Genomic DNA, 22,179 nt, shown 5'->3' with positions numbered 1-22,179 from the left:
TTCATACCACGTACTTATGTTTATTTGTATTGAGAATGTTTGTAATTTACAACACATGTGCGTGGGGGATGTTATCAAGTACACGTATTTGATCTTGCTAAAACGATAAGAATGTTTAATTACAAGCTTTAACGTATAACTTTCAAATTAAGAAAAACTAGTTTACGAACACCTTCTACAAAAATAAACTTACTCATAACCACACAGCAAGATGAGGTAGCCAAATTTGCTACATGGTATAGTCATTCATTTATAAAATGCCCATGTAGAAAAAAGGTGCTATTGTCTCAGTGTTTCTATTGTCATGTAAAGTTGGTCCGCTGTATAATTATGAGGACGAATAACATTTACACAGCAAGGCATATGGTTTGTCCCTACATTGACGAGCAACCAAATCTTTTCCACGGCAGTAACTCAGAGAAAAAGTTTTTGAAGCCTTTTTCTTTGTCCACGAGAATACCTTCTGGCTTTTCGCCGTTGAAGCAATTTACTTTGACGATTCTGTAGAACCAGACTGTAGGAATGCCAACGCACGGAAGCACGATAAGAAGAATAATCACCATCGTTCCAAACCAAGGATAATCCAGCATCTGTTGACTTCCCTGAAAAGCAAACGTAAAGCTGACTATTTGGAGAACTCTATGTAACTTCACCATCAAAGTAACACACATGGTGACTCGTAAGCTGGCACGGGATGTATGAAACAGAACACCCGTGTTATAGCGACTGTCGTCCACGCGAAGATAAAGCAAGTTACATTGATTTATTCATTTAACTTGTTCTTTCAGTGATTGCTATATTTCTTGTCAATTAAGGTGTTTACATAACATTGAAGCATCAAGCATCGAACTACAGTTTGCTTTGGTTACGATGTAACACATTAACTACTGCGAGCCACGGCGGAGGCAACAACAAAAAATCAAAAATTGTTGATGAACAAAAATCTCATATGTGATCTAAAAGTAGAACCAAATTTGTGCAAAACTAGACAAACTTATTTATACAATTCCAAAATATTTTACAACTCTGTACTCACGTCTCCGACCCAGGCACTGTATTGTAGCTGCCCCGTCGCAGTTGTGTATAAGTAGGCACCGAATACGACAAGTAGTATAACTGGTGAAATAATGAACCAGCACAGTCGGAAGTAGTAATACAGAATCCAACCAATGATCGATTGTGGTTTATCAAACATCCATTCCAAGTCTTCGTCAAATCTAATGTAATTATAGTAAAAAAAAAACAAGTTATATTGTAAGTTGGAGTATATGGAACACCTTTTCATTCTATTTTCTCGTCGCATTTGGCAATAAACAAAGAATATAAAACCGTATCCTCACGACTCCTATAGACCGTTGTTCACTGTTTAAAATGGGATTGGAAATTTTGAGTATTATGTGCTAAAAGCGTCCCATTTCCCCCCACAGTACTATATATAATCACTATATTTTACTATAGTAAAAGAACAAGTTATAATATAGGTTGAGTGAAATGTTCGAATTTTTTTTCTTATTTATTATTCCATTTGGTATTAAACACAGTGTTAAAAAATTTATATAACTGTATACTCTAAACCAACGTTTTTAAACCAATCAAATTACGACCAAGAAATATGGGATATTGTGTGCTAACGGTATTCGTCTTACCCCGAAGTGTCAACTATATTTTACAGTCATAAAATTACAGATGCATATAAACTTACTTTTTGAGTCCATAACCCCACGAAACGACAGTAATTTCGAAGAACGCAATCACTAGCAATGGTATTGAACCGGCATAGTTATTAAAAATGTCCACCCAGTAGTTCCCAGCTCTTGTACAAAAGATTAGGCCGATGGCACACGAAATAAGACAAACACATCCTAATGTAAATGCAAAGATTACTTTATATTAGACCCACTTTCGAGTTACCCACTTACGGGTTAATTACTAGACGTGTAAGTATGTGTGATTTTTAAAGTATTTGATCGAATTAGTACTTGGACAATTAATGTGAAAAATAAGTGTTATGTTTTTCCGCACACTATACTGCTTACGAGTTAATTACCACACGTGTCAATTGGTGTTATTTTATATATATATATAAATGGAATATCTAAAAATAACACCAAGGCATATAATATAAGATATATATATATACAGCAGGGGGGGGGATGGGACACCTTTTAACTCTGTTTTCTCGTCCCATTTAGCAGTAAACAATGAACAATCCAACATTTATAAATCTATATCCTCACGACTCCCATAGACCGTTGTTAATTGTTTAAAACACAATCAGGATATATGGATATTATGTGCTAAAAATGTCCCGTCTTCCCCCATCCTAATATATAGGTGTATATATATATAACTGATAAAAAATCGGTCAGACCATAAATAAGGGATCACTGGATTAAAGCAATTGTGGTTAAGTGTATTGCCCAAAGATATACATACAGATACGATGGTAGTAGAATTTAGGCATGGAAACCCTGATCTATAGTGGCGAGTGCTCTAAATACTGTGACCACAAATGTTAACATACCGGTTAAAACTGGTTTTGGAACCTTTAGCCCAAGATCAAATAGCGGCGTTACCACTCCTTCCACTGTACCGAACATAGACCCGAGTCCCAGTGATAGAAGCATCATGAAGAACAAGACAGACCATACAGGACTTCCTGGCATGTTGATAATAGCTTCAGTGAAGACGATGAACGCTAAACCAGTTCCTTGGGATGCCTGTCATGGGGTTCTTGCATTATTGGGCGGTATAGGGTAATTTAAAGTTGTAAGGGAGAATGTGGATCTTAATTTATTGTAGGACCCGGAACCTATAGAGCACAGTGCTTAATCTGCATGCGCGTCTACCTAAGAGAATATGGGTTCAAGGCTCAATGCTGCCACCATTGTTGGCGTATATTTTTTTGGACAATGCATTTACCTGGAATTGCTTTAACTCAGACTCTTGTGTGATTTTAAATGGTCAGGCATATAATATACACTAAATAAATAAATTATCCCCAAAAAATCGCCCACGTAGTCACATACATGGTAACTCGTAAGCGGGCACAAGGCGTGGGAAACAGAACACCTGTGTTATAACGGCTGTCGATGCCAACTATATACATAAGAATAGATAAGTTACATTCATTATCATTAGCAACCCTTGATACGAAAAGCTACTTTTTCGTGTATTTCAAATTCTTACCTCAGAGAGATACGCTTGTAAATCGCATGTAGCCAAACCAAGGCTATTCGTGGTAACAACTTCCCCGGCCCAGTTTTGAGTACCGTTCAGTGTCGCAACACGTATGTCGTAGTTATCGTAAGTTATATAGCCATCTGGTACGTCATATGCGTCCGACATAATCGCAATGTTGCTGTAACGATATTTTGTTATTTGACGTAATTAAGTTATATAGTAGGGTGGGGGTAGTTGGGACACTTTTTCATTCTTTGTTTACGTCCCATTTGGCAGTGAAAAAAAAACTTTCAAAGAATTATAGAATTATCAAACCGTGATCTCACAACTTCCATGAACAATTGTTATTTGCTTAAAACACGATCAGGGTATTTGTATATTATGTGCAAAAAGTTCCCCATCCTACCCCACCGTACTATACATAAGTAATTTTATTCTGTTACCGCTATCAGGCATAATGTAAACGTTTTTTTCAGCATATCTGGTCAACACCGCTAAACTTGCCTAATAGTATTAAAATTAATGAAACAAAAAACGTTTTTGTACACCAGAAAAATCGAAAAAATATTTAGAGTAGTTTTTGCGTGAATGCCTACCCGTCTAAACATCTTTCAAACTGTACAGTTGCCCTGTAGCCAAGTATAGCAAAAATGACGATAGATGCAAAAATAGAAGTTAGGGAATTGGTCAAAGCAATAATAAGCGCATCTCGCTGGCAGTCTTGCTTTTTCGGGTTGTAACTTGAAAATGCAATCACTCCACCAAAACCGAGACCCAGAGAGAAAAAGATTTGTGTAGCCGCGTCCAACCATACTTGCGGATTTGAAAGAACTTGAATCTGTTGGAAAATAGACACATAAAACGTAAAAATAGTGTAGCAATCCATGCTTTTAATTATTCTCTGTTACTGTCCCATTTAATAGTAAACAAAGAACATTTAAATAATTATAAAACTCTACCCCTATATATAACGCCTCAAAAGGATCATTGGAAACGGTTAAAAAGACGATAAAAAGTGTGGGACATTATGTGCTATCGGTATACATCTTAACCCAAAGTTTTTCATTGTATTAACATATATATATATATATATACAGTGGGGTGGGGAAAGATGGGGCACCTTTTACCTCTATTTTCTCGTCTCATTTAGTGGTAAACAAAGAACATTTAAGGAATTATAAAACCATATTCTCACGACTCCCATAGACCGTTGGTAATTGTTTAAAACGTGATCAGGATGTTTAGATATTATGTGCTAAAGGTGTCCCATCCACCCTACTATATAGAAATGGCATTACTTTTACAACATTGCACTTTAAAAAAGGTATTGCTAATTCTATCGATAAACGTGTTAATGATTTTGCAAAGTAAAAGCAAAGTTTAGTTTGCGTGACAACATCAAAGTATTTGGTTGCGTAACAAACAATTGTACAGCGGCCACAAATTCAGTTGGTCACAGCAAAATATGCCATTAAACAGGTATTTGTGGCTTGGGTGATTTCATATTTACTTAAGTGCTAGTTCAGTTCGTTGTATAAAGTCGATTGCCTCTTTGCTGGTATAATTAATGCGTATAGGTTCGTCTATTGCAACCATTAATATATATATTATATATATATATTTTTTTTAATGAATGAATGAATGAATGAATGAAACAACCAACAAAGACTATGAATGCAATCAAAACAGTAAAGCGATATTTTCGAACCTAATTGATATTTTTGTGTATGAGCATAATTTTTTGGGACAATGTATTTTTCAAAGTTTTTTTGTAAACACGTTAATAAGTTTATGCCACCCTTTTTAATCGTTTAAGGCTTTAAGACTTGTGGTTTACTCTTATTCATTGATACAGCTATGTACACACGGCGAACATTAACACTTTACTTTGCAAGCAAACCGGTTTCACAAATGATTAACCATAGCAGGAGTAATATCCATTAAGTTATTTTTGTCCACGAAAAATATTTTGTTCCATGACAACGCGGATGCTATTCATGAAAAAATACACCTTTTGTTTAAATTATTTGATGGTTGTTTTCGTATAGGTAACAAATAGTAAACACCGTTCTGTACATCATATTATAGTATTAGAGTAGGGTGTGGGGAAGATGGGACACGTTTTTTTTCTCGTTCTATTTGGTATTAAACAAAGAACAATCAGAGAATTATAAAACCGCATCCTCACGGCTTCTATAGACCGTTGATATATTTATTTAAAACACGATCAGGATTTATATGTGGAATATATAGGTGGGACACCTTTAGCACATATTATCCAAATATCCTTATCGTGTTTTAAACAATTAACAACTTTCTTTAGGAGTCTTGAGCATACTGTTTAATAATTCTTTCAATGTTCTTTGTTTACTACCAAATCTGACGAGAAAATAGAATGAAAAGGTGTCCCATCTTCCCCCACCCTACTATATATATATTTTAAATACGAAAATTAATAACGAATTCTATCCAAAATGGTAATTTTTCACATTACTGAAATTCATTGTGGAACATTTTTTGCATTGATACCTTACGTTTAAGTTGTACGATGATGATTAGACTTTACAGTTTAAATATTTGCCAGTCGCCGTAACTGTGCCCACACTATTAAAATAGCGTATACCCCACAACTTTACAAACAAAACCTATGGAAAAGTACTAGTAAAACTACGGTGATATTTAACGTTGCCTAATTCCTGAAATTGTGCAATGTGTCCCGAAATGCAAATATTACACAAATCGAACACATTTTATTCGCATGAGACTATAATCAATTAAATTTTTGACTAACTTTTTTATTTTTGGCTCAAAATACGCCTGTATTTTCCCAACGCATTGAAAATAGACACAAAATTGTATAAATGCTTAATGCATTCAACTTATTTTGCAAGTTCGTTTATCAAGGGGGTATATGAAACGGAGATGACCAATTCATATATACTCAGTGTTTATTGTAAACGCCATTAAACTCACATTACGCGCATTGCAACCACCGCCGAACGTTTTACGAGGCCAAAACAAACCGGTAAAAACGTCCATCAATTTTCCGATGACATAGCGTTTTTCAAATGCTTGTTTCACGTGTTAAAAAAATAATTCATTGGGTCTTTTCGAGCTGTTATATAGTAGGATGGGGGAAGACGGGACACCTTTAGCAAATAATATCCAAATATGCTGGTCGTGTTTCAAACAATTAGCAACGGTCTATGGGAGTCGTGAGGATACGGGTTGATAATTCTTTAAGTGTTCTTTGTTTACTATCAAATGTGACAAGAAAATAGAATGAAAACGTGTCCCATCTTACCCCACCCTCTTTTTTAACGATGAAAACGTCTTTTTTAACGATGAAAACTTTTTTGTACGTCTTTTTTAACGATGAAAACTTTTTTGTTATGACTTATCTAAATTCAAAACAAAATAATTATAAAAGTTATTTATCTGTTCAAAAAGTATAGGCAAGGTCAAACTTAATAAAAGAAAGAGATGTAGAATTAGAGACAAAACGAAGTCATAAAAATATTAGGAGCGCTACTGCTAAACCCATTCGTATAAATTATACAGTATAAAAAGACCCGTGGCCATAGAGGCTTATAGTGTAGTTTTTATAGTTTTAGTTCTTAAAAAATACTACTCATATACTAATATGAGGTAAGATGGGACACCTTCTGCACAAGGGATCCAAATGTCCTGATCGTGTTTTAAACAATTAACAGCAGCATATAGAAGTTGTGAGGATACGGTTTTATAATTCTTTGAATGTTTTTTGTTTACCGGCAAATGGAACGAGAAAATAGAATGAAAAGGTGTCCCATCGTACTCCACCCTATTAAATCTTGTAAAAAAGTTGTATAACATTTAGGTCTTGTAAAATACTCGAAAATGTAAAACACTCACATCTGGTGTGAAAAGAAACTTGACGCCTTCTCCCGATCCCTTTAACGTTAACCCTCGAACCAGGAAAATGAACAACACGAGATATGGAAACGTAGCAGTGACGTACATTGCCTGTGAATCAGTGTGTTAATTTATCTGAACAAACTATATACGACGTACTTAGTGGTTGAATATTGGGTTAATGCATCAGATATGTATTTGTGAGGCCTGAGCTCCAGGAATTATAAATTAGTTCGAATAACAAACAAATTAAATTAATTGCACTTTTGGTTCAAATGGTCTCGCAACCGATAGGACGCTTTTTCGGTAAACTTCTGTATACTGTTTATTGAGCCCTAACCGGGTTCTGGGATAAACTCTTCTGCTGTATATAGCAATAAATAGGTGATGATCATTTTACTCAAACCACGCGTGTTATCGTTTCGAACGAATTTCAACTTTTTGTCACGATATATAATTACATTGTAATTATCGCATTTTTATTGTGTTGTAATAAAGAACGTTACTCGTCGTTTAAATTTGCCTATAAGTATAAACAACTCAGTAATCGTAGTAAGATTAGTATTCGATAAGCTGGGCACTCCCGCTTGCCCTTAATTTGTGAGAGTATTAACGCGAAACTGGGTGTTCCGTCTGTATTAACGTCTTTTAGTAAGTTTTAAACTGTGATTATGGATAAAACAGAAATCTACAAAAACAATATTATAATAATAATAACTTTATTTGTCTCTTCGAATACGATTTAGCGAAGATTTGGAAATATTTTTAACTTAAAAACAGAATATAGCCACAAAACAACAATTGTTAATAAACCATTTAATCAAACAACATGGAAATTTTAATCTGAGAAAAGTTTTCGTGAATATCCTACCTTTCCTGAACTCTCAATTCCTTTGATCATCGTTACCCATATCAGCCCCCATGCGAGTATGAGGCATATGACCACCCACCACACAAGACCACCAGTATGGTCCATGTCTGCACTGACATTGAGAGTCGATCTGTACCAGAAGTAATCCGTGACACCACTGTTTTCGCATTCGGCCACATACGCTGTGTTGTTGTCGGTCAGCGGACATTTCGCGTACGGCAAAGGGTCCTGGTATAAAATTATTAAGCAAATTTGAATATCACGCACTTCCCAATCGTGTTTTAAAAGCTACAATACCGCTCTTTTTTCCAGTCGTGAGAATACGGGTAAATAGTTTTCCAAAAGTTCTTTATTTCTATCAAATAGGGCGATAAAAGGGGAATCTAGACGTAGATCATTTTACTCCAACCCACACATACACATAACGCCATAAAGCGGTATAACAACGTCGATCCTCGAACTCATAACCCCGGCGTTAGACGCGCGATGGCCGCACGATGACGGATCCAACTAATACAGTAGGGTGGGGAAAGATGGGACACATTTTCGTTCTATTTTCCCGTCCCATTTGGTGGGACGCAAATAACATTTATAAAAACGCTTCCTTGCGACTTCCATAGACCGTTATTAACTGTTGAAATCATGACCAGGATATTTGTATATTATGTGCTAAGGTGTTCCATTTCCCCCACCTTAATATATACCTACTTATAAATCCACCATACTTCCAACTTACCGTAAAAGAGTTACAAATATACCAGAAGCACCAAGCTATGATGGTATTGTAGTAGAGGCCAACCATAAACGATACAACCATGCTTCCAATGCCGATACCGCCGAGGTATGGGTGGAATTTGACCCACGTTCCAATCGCACCTTGTCTTAACCGCTGTCCAACTGCCAACTCGAGTAGAAATAAAGGAATTCCCTCAAAGATTAACATGAGTATGTACGGAATGAGAAAAGCGCCTGTGAATTAGAATTTTGCAGAACTGAGAATTTAACCTTTACAGAACTGAGAATTTTTGTGTATGGCTGTAGGTTTAAATCGTATATAAGTTTGTCAGTTTTTCGCTTATTCTTATAATAAGAGGCTTGAATACAGAATATGTAAAAATGCAGTTAAGTTTTTTACTAGAAATCTCCACATATTGCCCAAAAGTCTTGCGACGTGGTAAAGCGATTCACTGCCTCTCATCATAGAAAATTTCAACTTTACCGCAAAACAATGAACTCTCCCCAAAGTAATCACCCACCAAGTTACATATATACATATAGTAACTCATAAAGTGTGCGTAAACAGAATACCCGTGTTATAACGACTGTCGTTGCCATGCTTCGTGTCGCTGCCATAAACAAGACATTCATTCCATACTACATTATCGTCTCCTCCTCCGTACGTTTGCGCCAGATAAGGAAACCTCCAAATATTGCCAAGTCCCACAGCATAGGCTATGCAAGCCAATAGAAATTGAACTTGGTTGTCCCATGCGGGCCTCCCCCCCTCGACGTCCGGTTCAACGTGACGTCCCATGCCGATATCGTAACCATCCGGAACCTCTGATGCTTTTTCAATATCATCTTTTTTGAAATCCTTCATTTCCGTTTCATCGTCATTTTTGAAAGCCGGGTTCTCATACTCGTTTTTGGTGCTGTAACCGTTTTCTGACATTTTTATCTCATCCAAGTGCGAACCACTTCAAAGATGGATAGATACACCAGATTTTATTACAAACAATTAGCAATTCACGAAAGTTAAAAAAACGACATAAAACTATAAAATAAAATTATACTTATTAAATATGAAGAAAAATATGCATTTTTAATCATTCTATTGCAACAAATCGGTATTTTTCGTATTCTCTTATACGAAGATTGCATACAAGCTTAACGTTTCATCTGTTTCCATTGGAATAAAATAGAAAACGTCCCACCGCCTGCCCTAACTTTTTATAAGCTTCACAAATTATCAAAGTTTACCGTTGAACTCCTGATAAATGATTATTCAGCTATTTTAAACCCAACTTCGTTTATAAGTGATGCCGTCTCCTTCTTCGTATGACCCCGCTCTACTAAATACATGTTTGCACACTGATCCTAATGAAGACCGCACCTAAACCTTTACATAGCCGATGCATTCACATATAATGTTCTTTGTGCAACCGAAGTCGTATTTGAGCAAACCAAATATCCAACTTATATAAGTAGACCTTTAAAAATGGACGGTGAACAAAACTTTGCGAAGTCATCATAATTGAAGGTTTATTTAGCTCTCCTATTGTAGGGAAAGATCCTATGGATGCTCCAAAACGATAAACCCGACTTACCGAAAACGCGGCGGTCGTTAGACCATGCTTATTGATAAACCACATACATACAAACTTTAGCGCAAACTCGGCTATATCTTTACAACATTAGACAAATTCTCTTTCATGTATTTTCATGGGATTATAAAGTGTCTATTTTAGGTAACAAGACTTTAATAAAAATATCAGTGTCCCATATTGTTGGCGGCTTTGTTTGCGAGTGTCTCTGTATTGACAACGTTTATAATTAACTTGGAAGTAATGAGTATACAGCAGCAGACACAGAAGTTTGTCGGGGGTATCCTATGATTGTACATCATGTGAGCAAATATACTTCAACTGCTAGTGAATAATATTTGATATACGCACAAGTCGTACAAATACACGACTACAAATAAGTCATACTTGTCGAAGTTTGTATTCCCCTGTTTTCGATCAATCTTATCAGCCACAAAAAATGGAAAAATTCCAAAAACGTAGACACCCACAAAGTAACATACATGGTAACTCGTAAGCTAATACAGAGCACCCGTGTGAAAACGACTGTCGTTTTCCGGCCACGCGAGAATAAAGTAAGTTACATTGATTCATTCACTGACAGTTTCCCACCAAAACTGAAGTATTAATCAATTATGAATCGGCAGTGCTTTCAGTGGGAAGATTTCGGAAAATGTGGGTCTAATGTCACAGTAAACTTTGTGTTTGTTTTAAAAACAATCATCGTTAAATCAACATCGCAATTCTGTCAATCACTCCACAATAAACTATATGGCTAATGGAAACAGGCTGTTTGTTTGTATATCATAAAATACTTGCGTCGTATTATCTGACCAAACAAAAGCGTTACAGGAACGGTCCAGCTTCAAAATTTGCTGATGCATCAGATTTTACATTTGAAATGTGATTAATTACGAAAATCCAGCGAATAGAATTGTCACAACAAGTCATTAGCGACGGATATTTCGCCTTTGAAACTTAAAGGCGATAATGACTTTGCCCGTTTCATGCGGCGATAAACGAACTAATTAGACACCTCCTACAGATATAATGGTAATTCAGAATCGTGTGGTTATGTAATTCACAAAAACATTTTAACAAAACAGGTTGATTTGAAACTTGTATTATGGAACTCAGTATGCATCAGGTAAGACGACGTGTACAATTTTTTCCAAAATAACGAATATAGTGAGTTGGGTATGATGGTTCATTTTTTAATATCCCTTATTGCCTCGTTTTGTAGACTAATAATGTTCAAAGAACTATATACCATATTTTCACGTCTGAAAAGCGGTGTTAATTGTAAAACTAAAGTGCAGATATAGTAGGGTGGGGGAAGGTGGGACACATTTAACACATAGCATCTAAATATCCTGATCGTGTTTTAAACAATTAATAACGGTCTATGGGTCGTGAGAATATTGTTTTGGGGATAAATGGGGAAAAAAATAAGCTAAAAGGGTGTCCCATTTCCCCCACCCTACTATATGTACGGAATATTATGTCATAACGGCATCCACGTTCCAACAGTTCTACATAAACCATGACGAGCTTTTTGCACAGTCATTTTAAACCTTATGTAATTTGTTTGCTTAGGATCCTATAGATGATTGGTTGATGGAATTATTACGAGAAAATGAATGCGGTACCGACAGTAACGATTTCCAAGAACAGCAACTTGTAAAGAAAACTGATGTTTTTTCTACAACTGCACAACAACACGCACAACTTGAGAGTAGTGAAAACATTTATCCCTCTATAGCCTCACAGGTTCGACCGTTTACCAGAAACAACGCAAATATTTATCATAGCCAGGAGCAATGTCCAAAGTTTCCAAACACCCACCGTCATGCGTTTGGAAAGCAACGTAACGAAAGAAACCCGTTAACCAATGTGTGTCTCAACAAACAGCATACAAACCAAAAACCAGACTCTTGTGTTCCAAAAAATCGATATTATCGGACTTTAAAATTAAAATCAAAGCGACAAACCGCTAGTGAAAGAGAACGGTTAAGAATGCAGAAAATTACTGAACAGTTAATGACTCTGAAGCACCACCTACCAGATCACTATTTTCGGAATGATAATCCGTCAAAAGTCCAAATTCTAAGGAAATCTATTTCTTACATACACACTCTTTCGAAATTATTACAAGAAGGAAAAACGTAGTCGAACGTAAATACCGTCATTTTATGGTTAATTTGCTGACAAGTGTTTGCATTTAAAATAAATAAACAGTTTTATTCTAAACTTTCATTTCCTTTTTAAAAACAGAAGTGCAATAGTATTTCAGCGCCATCAAAAGATCACTATTTGTCGATGGAATACAAAATTGGTGTCTATAATTATCTTTCCAACCCAGTGAATGCAAGAAATTTAAAATATAGATGATATCTGTGTGAAACAAAATTATAATCCCTTATCACGGTGATTCAGCAATTTTGCGACAGCGCCATTTCTTTTGAATTCAATTATTGTTTTTGTATGTTAATGTAACGGCTATGTCGGTTAACGTATGCGTAGCAGTGTAGCACAGTGTTGGGTTGTGTAGTCTTGTTTCATTATTTTGTCGGCACTAGTGAAGAATCCGGTACATAGCAGCTTAGGCTGGTGGAAAGTGTTAGAGATTGGTGGTTAGGAGGGTAGTGGTTATACCTATAGGGGTTAGTAGTTAACTTATGGGTTAGTAGTTAGTGGTTAGTGGTTAGCAAATAAGGTGAGGAGCAGATTCTTCACTGGCACCATTTTTACAAACATTATTTATACAGAAACAGTAGAACACACGTTTATATAGTAATAGTATCACTGTTACATACTTACAACTGAAAACAATGTCCAAGTTTTTGCATATTCGTGTCGTCTCTGATATCATGTGACCATGGTGTTGGGTTGGGAAAAGGAACTTGGAAACTGCCATGAAAGCCAGTGAAAACGAATATAAGTTTAAGGTACTCTTACAGTGGTCAAATACAAAACAGCTAATGAGGTAAAATGGGAGCTAGGAGTCAATTGTAAAAAAGGAGTGAATAAAAATTGAAAAAGATAGTTGATGTTTTTATTTCATATTTTTTTTGTGCCGAGTGTTTGAATCAAGGATTTAATAATTTAGGTTTTTCCATGGTTTATAACAAAAGTGAAATTGCAGTTCTAAAATTAAAAAAAAAAATTGCAGTTCTAAAATTGTTATTATCTCTATCAGGTTACATGGGAGCCCTTTCTTTTACGACCTAACATGCCCTTAGAAGGCATTGCTAAGCAAGGAGATTTTGGACCTCATACACCAGGGTCAGTTCAACCACTCTCCCTTCTTTAATAATTAAAAATTTGGCTATATTTTCCTAATCTGGGTTTAATAGTAACTGTTATGATCAACCTATTCCCTGTCTCTGATTACAAATTTACAATTACGGTCTGGCGCTCTTCTTTTTAAGTTATCTCATTGTCGGCTTATATTTCTATTTGTATTATTGCAACAGTGTAGTGTCTTCTATTTCTGTATACATTAACGCAAATTGTGTGGTATTTTCCATTCTTATTTTGTATCAATATGTGTATTTTGATATCCACAATTGTTTTTTGCATAACCTAGTATTACCATATAGTGCAGTAACTTTCGGAAAATCACAAATTCACAACCACAATAACAACACCCTCCTCATAAATTAAAGGGAAATTATTACTTGTGGATTTCAAAAATTATTAAGCAAAAATGTGAGATGTTGTGGAAATAGAATCTTACAGTAACTGTAGTATATAATTTGGTGCAGGACTAAACACCTTATTATCAAGTTATAATTTAGCAAAATGTGTCATGAGAACTTTGTTCAGCAACATCTGTTCAGTACTTACTACTACTTTTATTTTTATGTAACTTAAAAAATAAAACATCTTTTTTTTATTTATTTAAAAACCATTTTACTCTTTTAAAAGCCATTTTAAAACAAGCACTGTTTTTTCCCTGTTCACAAAAAATTATTGTCACCTCAATACAGAGCACAAAGACTGATAAATGTTGGGAGAAAAGTTGGCGTTGAATTTGCTTTCAAACAACCACGATACCCTTATACATTGTTTGGACATTGTGCTTTGGAGTTTGCTATCAAGAAAGATCCATCTGGTTCAATACAAACTCAGGTGTGGATGGTTTAAGGTGGCTGTACACAGTACCCGGAATTCATCCGTTTTGTCCGTATTTCGCTGCCGCATGCGAAACTCGATAATGGGTTTGCATACGACTTCGCAAGCGAATTCGCATGCCGGATACTGTGTACAGCCTTCTTAAGTGTGTATTTTTTATGTGTGGATATATTAGTGTGTATTTTCATGCCTAACTACTTTCTTAGCCATCATATAATTAAACAATGTGTCCCTGTGTCATATTCTCCAAGTGTTATAGTTTTTAACACAATACATAATTTATATGATAGGCCTCCTGGACTACTTTAAACAATGTTTATCGCAAATAGAACACCTAACAATCCAAAAACGAGAGCTAGTGGCCATTTAGAAAAATATAAATTTTTTTTTTAATTTTTATCTGATATTAAGCAAGTTATTTTCAGGCAAAAAAACTCTGTATTTACAAAACATATAGTATTCTAAATTTGTAGATTTTTATTATTATAATTCACAGCTTCAAGAATCTCTGTTCAAAAGTTATTTTACTGATGGGGAATACCCTGATGTGGAAACAGTATCCACTGTAGCTGCAACATGCGGCTTGAACAGGGAGGAAGTGAAAAGTTTTATAAGTGATGAAAGCAACTTGGCTGCTGTTAAAAGAAAAGCCGCTCAGTGGTCAGCTAATGGGGTCTCTGGTAAGCAATGTATTGGAATTGAATGAATGTAGGAAGCTTATTTATTCCTGTGTGGCAATGCAACAAATGTCGTAATAACATGGATGATCTGTTTCATACACCTTTTGCTGGCCTATCATTTGATATTTGCCCATTGATTTAAATTTACAAAGGTAGCAGTGTTGAGCTTTGAACCCGTATCCTCCTGGGCTAGAGGCAAATATTTTATTTATCAGTGACTATTAGCCCGTTAAGTCAATAGCCATACAACAGTGTTACTGTGTCAGAACTTACATTTTAAGCAGAAGGTATCAGGTTAACAACACATGCCAGCTTACGAGTTACGATGTATGTTACTTTGAGGGTGATTACTTTTGGGAGGATTTTTTTTGAATGGCTGTCAATTTGGACAATCCATCAGTGATTACTGGGTTGGAGTAACAATGTATTTCTAAATACAACTCTATCATTGCTACTTTTACTTAACACTTACATACAAACAGGTGTTCCTTATTTTATCATCAATGACTGCCCTGTGTTCTCTGGTGCACAAGAACCTGCAGCTTTCCAAAATATCTTTGCAAAAGTGGCAGAAAAATACCCCATGCCTTCACAATAACATATCCCTTCGACACTACAGTTTCAAGCCTAAAACCCTCAGTTTTAAGATGTATTTACTTTTTATGCACTTTATATAGTAGGGTGGGGGAAAATGGGATATTTTTAGCACATAATATCCAAATATCCTGATCTTGTTTTAAACAATTTACTACGATTTCTGGGAGTCACGAGGATGCGGTTCTATAATTATTAAAAATTTTGTTTACTACCAAATAGGGAAAAGGTGTCCCATTTTCCCCACCCAACTATATTACAAATCACCTATGTAAGTTATAATATTAATTATTGATCAATTGATAAAGCATGCAACTAAATGAAGGTGGCAGAACGAAGCATTTCATGCATTCTGCTGTTGGATAAACTTGTTGTACGCTTTGTCAATTATTGGTATATAAAAATCAAATAAAATGTTTTTAATCGTAAATTGTGGTCGTTTGGATTATTGTCGGGTTATAACATTTTCAATGCATTTACTCTGCCTCAACACGTTATGGAAGTCCTTCACAGTTTGGAGCTTGGTAGGTTTTTGATTTTGCTTTTGTAATGGCAAACACATTAGAGGCCACTGGGTTGAAGCATTACTGCGGCACACTGGTTCGAGGGCTTGCATTGTAACTAAAAGCGCTTCGGCTTCGATGCCTGGAGCTGCCACCATTGTTGGTTGTATGTGTTTTGGGCAAGACATGAATGAGAATTGCCATAAACTATGGTTCCGTATGGATTGTCTGGATTGCTATATAAGAAATAAACAGTCTCTAACAAACGTTTATTATTGGGAATGTCGTTGCCACGCGCTGACAAATAAGTTACATTTATTCAATCACTATACTGTCTGACATTGATAAATATATCCCAGGTTACTCTAGAGATGTTCATTAAAACCAGTAAGAAATGAATAATACTAAACTATTGCATAGTAGCGTAAACTATAACCCGAGTCAACTCTCTATTTAATATTCAACCACCGAGGCGCTAACGTACCGTGTGATAAGAAATCGGTCGCCATAGCACACCGATTAGCACGTCTGTCTTTATATCGGAGAGGTTCCGTGTTCAAGGCTCGACGCTGTTACCATTTTAGGTGCATGTGTCCTTTTAAACACAATTTTCAAAAAGATGTCACTTTTAAAAGTCGAATAGCCTACATGGTAACTCGTAAACTATGACACGAGGCGTATATGAAACGTTACGACTGTCGTTGCCTACATAACGACGCGCGAGGGTAACGTACTTCATATGATCCATAACCTTTAGGATACGAGTGGCGACAAAAATAGATAAGTTATAGCATGTATATATCTACGACATATATACATACGCAGTAACTGTGTATATTATTTTGACACAAAACTTATGACGTACCATTTTCGCACACGTAAATACAAATGTTTGTCGTATTCTCTTGTTTTGGAATAAATCGGCTTAAAACTTTTTAGCCGGTTGAAGATGTCTTATCGCTTCTAAAAAAACACGACAGTGATCGAAAAACTATGGTTTGAAGATTGCTAATTAAACCTGTGTTACCTACAATATTACCTACAGAAACTATATGTATGTTTGGGTATTTTTACCGCCAATATAGTAATGTGTGTATTGTATTCACATATATATAGCAGACTACTTGCAGTGAGTTTTTAGTTATTGTTGTAGAAAGGGTGATTTTTAATTTAAGTCGTTTCGTATTAATCACCATCTCTCAAAGGCTACCGTATACGTTGGATTGGTCGGTAATATAGTTATAAAGTACTGTGTGGTATCGTTATATATAGTATTGCGGAATAAGATGACACCTTTAGCATATCCAATGCTTACTGGTCAAGTTTTATAATTTAGCTAGCTTTTATGGCCATAAAGATAGCCTACGGTTATATAATAGGGTGGGAGGGGGTAGATGGGACACCTTTAGCACATAATATTCTAATATTATGATCGTGTTTTAAACAATTAACGACGGTATATAGAAGTCGTGATGTGGATAAAGTTTTATCATTCTTTGAATGTTCTTTGTTTACTACTAAATTGAACGAAAAAATAGAGCTAAAAGGTGCCCCATCTCCCCCACCCTACTGTATGTTTATATAAATATTCTTGTTCACTACCAAATGTAACGAGAAAAAGAATGACACGGACCATCTTACCCCAACCAACAATACTATATGCTCTATAAAAGAGATTTTAATTATGTGTGGTTTTTTGAAAAAATGTATGTAACATCTTTTTGGAAAAAATGTGTGTAACATCTGTCTTTTAAGATCGTATATTAAAATAATGAAATTGTTTTAGCAACAAAACCGTTACACAGAATATGTCAGTTAATAACTCAGGACTCGCCACATAACGATTACGCGCCGTTCGATTAACTATATGTCTGTTGATCGCAAACATTTTAGTACCACAATAAATCAGAAGCTATTGCTCGTATTTACAGATACTTGCAAAAAACACTTTGATCTGGCGGCAAAGGCCGGCCACTTTCAAATTCGCTATTTAATAAGTCATAAATCTAGTATCTTGATTGCAGTGCCACTGTGTGAAGCCATACTGTAAATTTTACAGCTTTATATATCACCCTGCTTTAATTAACCAGTTGTTTCAGGCTTTTGGTCAATATATTCACACCTCGATCAAATATCCAGACTATACAGAAGACAGTCGCCAGACGTCAAACCATAAGATAGTATGTCGTATCATTACGTCTCATTTTATTTGCGATAACGCATTTTCTGTTGTCACGAATTAAGCCGTTCATTCTTTGATCCGTGAAGAGTAAAAAATACTCCATAATCCGTGTATTTATTCAGTGAATCATCGTAACTGATTTAAATCCCTATCCTTTTAAATTAGACTAAGGATTCGTAATATAACCACCGATCGTGTTTTAAAGAATTAACAACGGTCTATGGGAGTCGTAGGGATACGGTTTTATAATTCGTTGAATGTTCTTTGTATACTACTAAGTAGGATAGGAAAATAGAATAAAAAATGTGTCCCATCTTTTCCCATCCTAATAGTTCAAATGCGAGCAATGTTATGCGAACAATGTTATGCGACCATGGGCTTCTCATAGCAAACTAAAAGGTTATAAACCATTAATTAATTACTCTCCTTAACACAGCAACTATTTGCCAGTTATTGACGTCAGTAGCGGCTCCTCATACAAAAAATATTTGCCGATTGGGTTTGCAGAAAATTGTACGTTACACAAGTCACGAACGGGCAAATGTTAGTTTATTTGTTTCAAGAGATACCGCTGCAACACTACTACCGATAAGCGCACTTGAAATGCTGCGCAAAAAAACTGCACCGAAACCCACAAATATTAAGTATGTTACCCTGTATAGTAATTTCGCAATGAGGCGTGTGAATTTGCATTTTCGCATGCGTTAACCTGTATGTAATAGGGTGGGGGAAGACGGTACACCTTTAGCACATATTATCTAATTATCCTGATCGTTTTTTTTTGGTTTATTGGAGTCGTGAGGATACGGTTTAATAATTCTTTAAATGTTCTTTGTTTACTACAAAATGGGACGAGAAATGGGATGAAAAGATGTCCCATCTTCCCCCACCCTACTATATCACAAATAGGCGGTGTCCTAGGCAAGACACGCCTGAGTACTGGAATATAAACCCGAGTTAACCCACTACCGTATAATGCGTTATTAGAATTATAAACGTATCTTTACCCCAAGACCTGGAAAATAATAGCACCCACCTAAAACTCAATAGTTTGATTGTCCAACTTCAAATATCCAAACATTCAAAACACTTGTAGGGCAAATACGATCCAAAATACGGAGTATTGCACGCGTTGCTAGGCGTGGTAATGTCAAATAATCGATGCAACCGCATTTAAATATTGGGCTATGGCCGAACCATTTCAATTGAGAGAAACCAATCAAACATGGCCGTGGAATCGTCCAAAACATTACTCCTACAATATAGAACCTATATACAGAACCCTTTGAACTTGGCACAAAATCCGTCATTTCAAAAGATTGGTGTATTATGTGTAGTAAATTGAGCCAATACTGTTGACAATGAACTCTCGGTATAACATTGAAGAAATAGGTAAAAAAATACGGAGGCATGAGTAAGAAAGAGGTTCCCGACTGTCGAAAACAACTTGCGGTTTGTATCGCAACGCTATACGACAGGTGGAATGATTAAACAAGACTGGGCACGAATTAAAAGGATTGTGCAAACGATACAGCGCAAATTTCTCTCCCGACCTTAAACGGAGAATTTATTAAAACAAATTATTCGGCTCGGCAAACATTCATTAATACGCCAACTTAATAAAGCTTGGCTCGAGGTCGAAAGGTCGGCATTCGCTTAGACAGTTCACGCAACTAACACCTACTCGCGCCCAGGTAAAAAAGGTGGAATATTTACACCTATATGTACATGTATTTATATGTATATATATTGGTGTGTAAATATATAGGCAATGACTATATTTATATATGGGATTGTTTTTTATTTTTAAATTAACCGTAAATGCCGATTTATTGTTGTGGTTTAGGGAATAGTTGAAGCTATATTAAAAATTAAAAAAAACAACTTATTTTTTAATTTTATCAAAATTGTTTTTTTTTTGCTAGATAATTGATCGCACTGGCTGAACAGCAAGAACTCTGGACAAGGATGGGTTCAAATGAGATTAATCTTCCCATGGACCAGCGTGAAGATGTCTTCATGACGTCATCATTTAACCCCAGCGACAACATGACGTCATCAGGCATGGTGAAGGAAACCTCACTCTCGGATTCTTCACCACCGGTTAGTTTTGTTATTTTTATAGGAATGAATGAATGAATGAATGAATGAATGAATGAATGAATGAATGAATGAATAAATGAATGAATGGCGATAAAAGTAAATTATTTTGCGCGGCGGTCATCGACAGCCGTTATAAACCGGGTCTTCTGTTTCGTATACACTTCGTGCCCGATTTCCAGGGAGATGCCCATTTTTATCCTAACTGGCTGAATAAAAAAATACAAGTAACTTTAGTATTATTTTATCGTTTTTCTTTATGCGTGGCTGACTGTTTAGCTGTTATATATATATACACATTGTGAAGTATTTTTATCCATCGGGCATGTCTACCTGTATTAAATGAATTCCATAAAGGGGTTAGATTTTATACTAGATTTAACAAACCGTTGGAGTGGTATAATTTACTAAGTTTATTGTTAGATAAAGGAAATAGTTTTGAAGCAAAGTTTGAATAATAAGTTTGTGGTATAAAATACTAAAAACGACCGCTATATAAACAACTTTTGAAAATACACAAACGTATAGTAGGGTGGGGGAAGATGGGCACCTTTAGCAAACAATATCCAAATGTTCTGATCGTGTTTTGAACATTTAACAATGGACTTTGGGAGTTGTAAGGATAGAGTTTTATAATACTTTGAATGTTCTTTGTTTACTACTAAATGGGACGAGAAAAGAGATATAAAAGGTGTCCCATTTTCCCCACCCTACTGTATATATTAGGTAGGCACGCGCGCTTACACGCAGTATCACAGTTAATTTAAACGTTTATTTTTCGTTTTAGCTAACCAAAGGTAGTGATATTAACGAGAAGAAGCATTTAATTTCAATGAATTCGAATGATTCAAGCATTATTGGCGAAGACGATGGCAAGATTGTCGTGGTAGATGGGGACAAAAAGAATAATGGTAAGTTAAAAAATAACGTTTTTTTAAAAACATGTTTAAATAAAAAATGATAAATTTATTAGTAGTCGTGACGAATAGATCGCACATTTTAAAGTTTTAAAAAAATTAATTGTGGTAATGAGGTCTGTTTTCATTATCTTTTACCGTCCCATTTTGTAGTAAACAAGGAAAATTAAGGAAACTTATAACCGTATCCTGACGACTTTATTAAAAGCGAATTATTATTTGATATAAATACAACTAGGAAGTATGGGCTTTTTTATGGTTAGGGTGAGGCAAGACGGGACACTTTTAGCACAGAATATCCGAATACCCTGATCATGTTTTGGACAATTAACAACGATCTATGCGAGTCGTAGGGTTACGATTTTATAATTTTTTAATTATTTTTTGTTTACTACCAAATGGGACGAAAAAATAGAATAAAAAGTTTTCCCATAATTTTCCACCCTACTATACGCTAACGGTATCCGTATTAGCCCACAGTACTCTATTATGTGATATAGTAGGGTGGGGGAAGATGGGACACCTTTTCAATCTATTTTCTCCTCCAATTTGGTAGTAAACAAACATTGAACGATTTTTTATAACACTTTATCTTCACGGCTCCCATAGATCGTTGTTAATTGTTTAAAACACGATCAGGATATTTGGTTATTATGTGCTAAAGGTGTCCAATCTTCCCCCACCCTACTATATAGTATTCCTTCGACTGCCCCCTTAGCAAACAAGAGCCACGAAACCAACGGCTTGCAAGGCTAACCCCAACTATTATCTTACAAAGTAGAACACGTACGTTATTTGGTGCTACAGAGACGTGA

At 35.6% G+C, this 22,179-nt stretch overlaps 4 protein-coding genes across 5 annotated transcripts in view; 3 read left to right on the top strand and 1 right to left on the bottom strand.

Moving 5' to 3' along the window:
- Positions 1 to 9,740, bottom strand: LOC100186059 (sodium- and chloride-dependent transporter XTRP3). Its single transcript, XM_026833932.1, has 10 exons — positions 9,338 to 9,740; positions 8,685 to 8,917; positions 7,949 to 8,176; positions 7,078 to 7,188; positions 3,780 to 4,021; positions 3,190 to 3,361; positions 2,525 to 2,720; positions 1,703 to 1,862; positions 1,037 to 1,217; positions 1 to 602 (listed from the first exon to the last, which is right to left on the bottom strand). Exons 1-10 carry the CDS (start codon positions 9,618 to 9,620, stop codon positions 375 to 377), a joined length of 2,034 nt encoding a protein of 677 aa, XP_026689733.1. The 5' UTR covers positions 9,621 to 9,740; the 3' UTR covers positions 1 to 374.
- A 1,603-nt stretch (positions 9,741 to 11,343) lies between these two features.
- Positions 11,344 to 12,501, top strand: mesp (transcription factor protein). The gene is made up of 2 exons (NM_001078293.1): positions 11,344 to 11,398; positions 11,848 to 12,501. Exons 1-2 carry the CDS (start codon positions 11,378 to 11,380, stop codon positions 12,418 to 12,420), a joined length of 594 nt encoding a protein of 197 aa, NP_001071761.1. The 5' UTR covers positions 11,344 to 11,377; the 3' UTR covers positions 12,421 to 12,501.
- Positions 12,502 to 13,019: 518 nt separating this feature from the next.
- On the top strand, positions 13,020 to 16,151 carry dsba (disulfide bond formation protein A). The gene is made up of 5 exons (NM_001190359.1): positions 13,020 to 13,199; positions 13,451 to 13,536; positions 14,244 to 14,385; positions 14,885 to 15,068; positions 15,551 to 16,151. The coding sequence occupies exons 1-5, from the start codon at positions 13,083 to 13,085 to the stop codon at positions 15,664 to 15,666; spliced, it is 645 nt and encodes a 214-aa protein (NP_001177288.1). The 5' UTR covers positions 13,020 to 13,082; the 3' UTR covers positions 15,667 to 16,151.
- A 3,504-nt stretch (positions 16,152 to 19,655) lies between these two features.
- LOC100180601 (sodium/hydrogen exchanger 9B2) overlaps positions 19,656 to 22,179 on the top strand; it is a 9,044-nt gene continuing 6,520 nt past the window's right edge. The window contains exons 1-3 of one of the 2 annotated variants that reach the window (XR_003395784.1): positions 19,656 to 20,041; positions 20,273 to 20,450; positions 21,235 to 21,358. Coding sequence is in view for 1 of the 2 variants with exons in the window: in XM_002126786.4 (XP_002126822.3) it covers positions 20,316 to 20,450; positions 21,235 to 21,358 (259 nt within the window). In the remaining variant the exon portion in view is untranslated. The remainder of the gene's footprint in view (positions 20,042 to 20,272; positions 20,451 to 21,234; positions 21,359 to 22,179) is intronic. The other variant, XM_002126786.4, reaches the window with a different exon arrangement.

This window comes from Ciona intestinalis, chromosome 3 (genome assembly GCF_000224145.3).
Source record: "Ciona intestinalis chromosome 3, KH, whole genome shotgun sequence".
In the NCBI taxonomy this organism is placed as follows: Eukaryota; Metazoa; Chordata; class Ascidiacea; order Phlebobranchia; family Cionidae; genus Ciona; species Ciona intestinalis.
Note: the sequence above shows the minus strand (reverse complement) of the source record. Positions and strands in the feature narration are given on the sequence as shown.

What these genes read in the sequence shown, in the direction of transcription:
- LOC100186059 (XM_026833932.1), bottom strand. Translation starts at nt 9,620, where the DNA reads ATGTCAGAAAACGGTTACAGCACCAAAAACGAGTATGAGAACCCGGCT. An exon ending in GGCGCAAACGTACGGAGGAG is followed by an intron (nt 8,918 to 9,337) that starts GAGACGATAATG and finishes TCTAATTCACAG; the next exon opens with GCGCTTTTCTCATTCCGTAC. An exon ending in GAATTGAGAGTTCAGGAAAG is followed by an intron (nt 7,189 to 7,948) that starts GTAGGATATTCA and finishes ACTGATTCACAG; the next exon opens with GCAATGTACGTCACTGCTAC.
- mesp (NM_001078293.1), top strand. Translation starts at nt 11,378, where the DNA reads ATGGAACTCAGTATGCATCAG. An exon ending in TGGAACTCAGTATGCATCAG is followed by an intron (nt 11,399 to 11,847) that starts GTAAGACGACGT and finishes TTGTTTGCTTAG; the next exon opens with GATCCTATAGATGATTGGTT.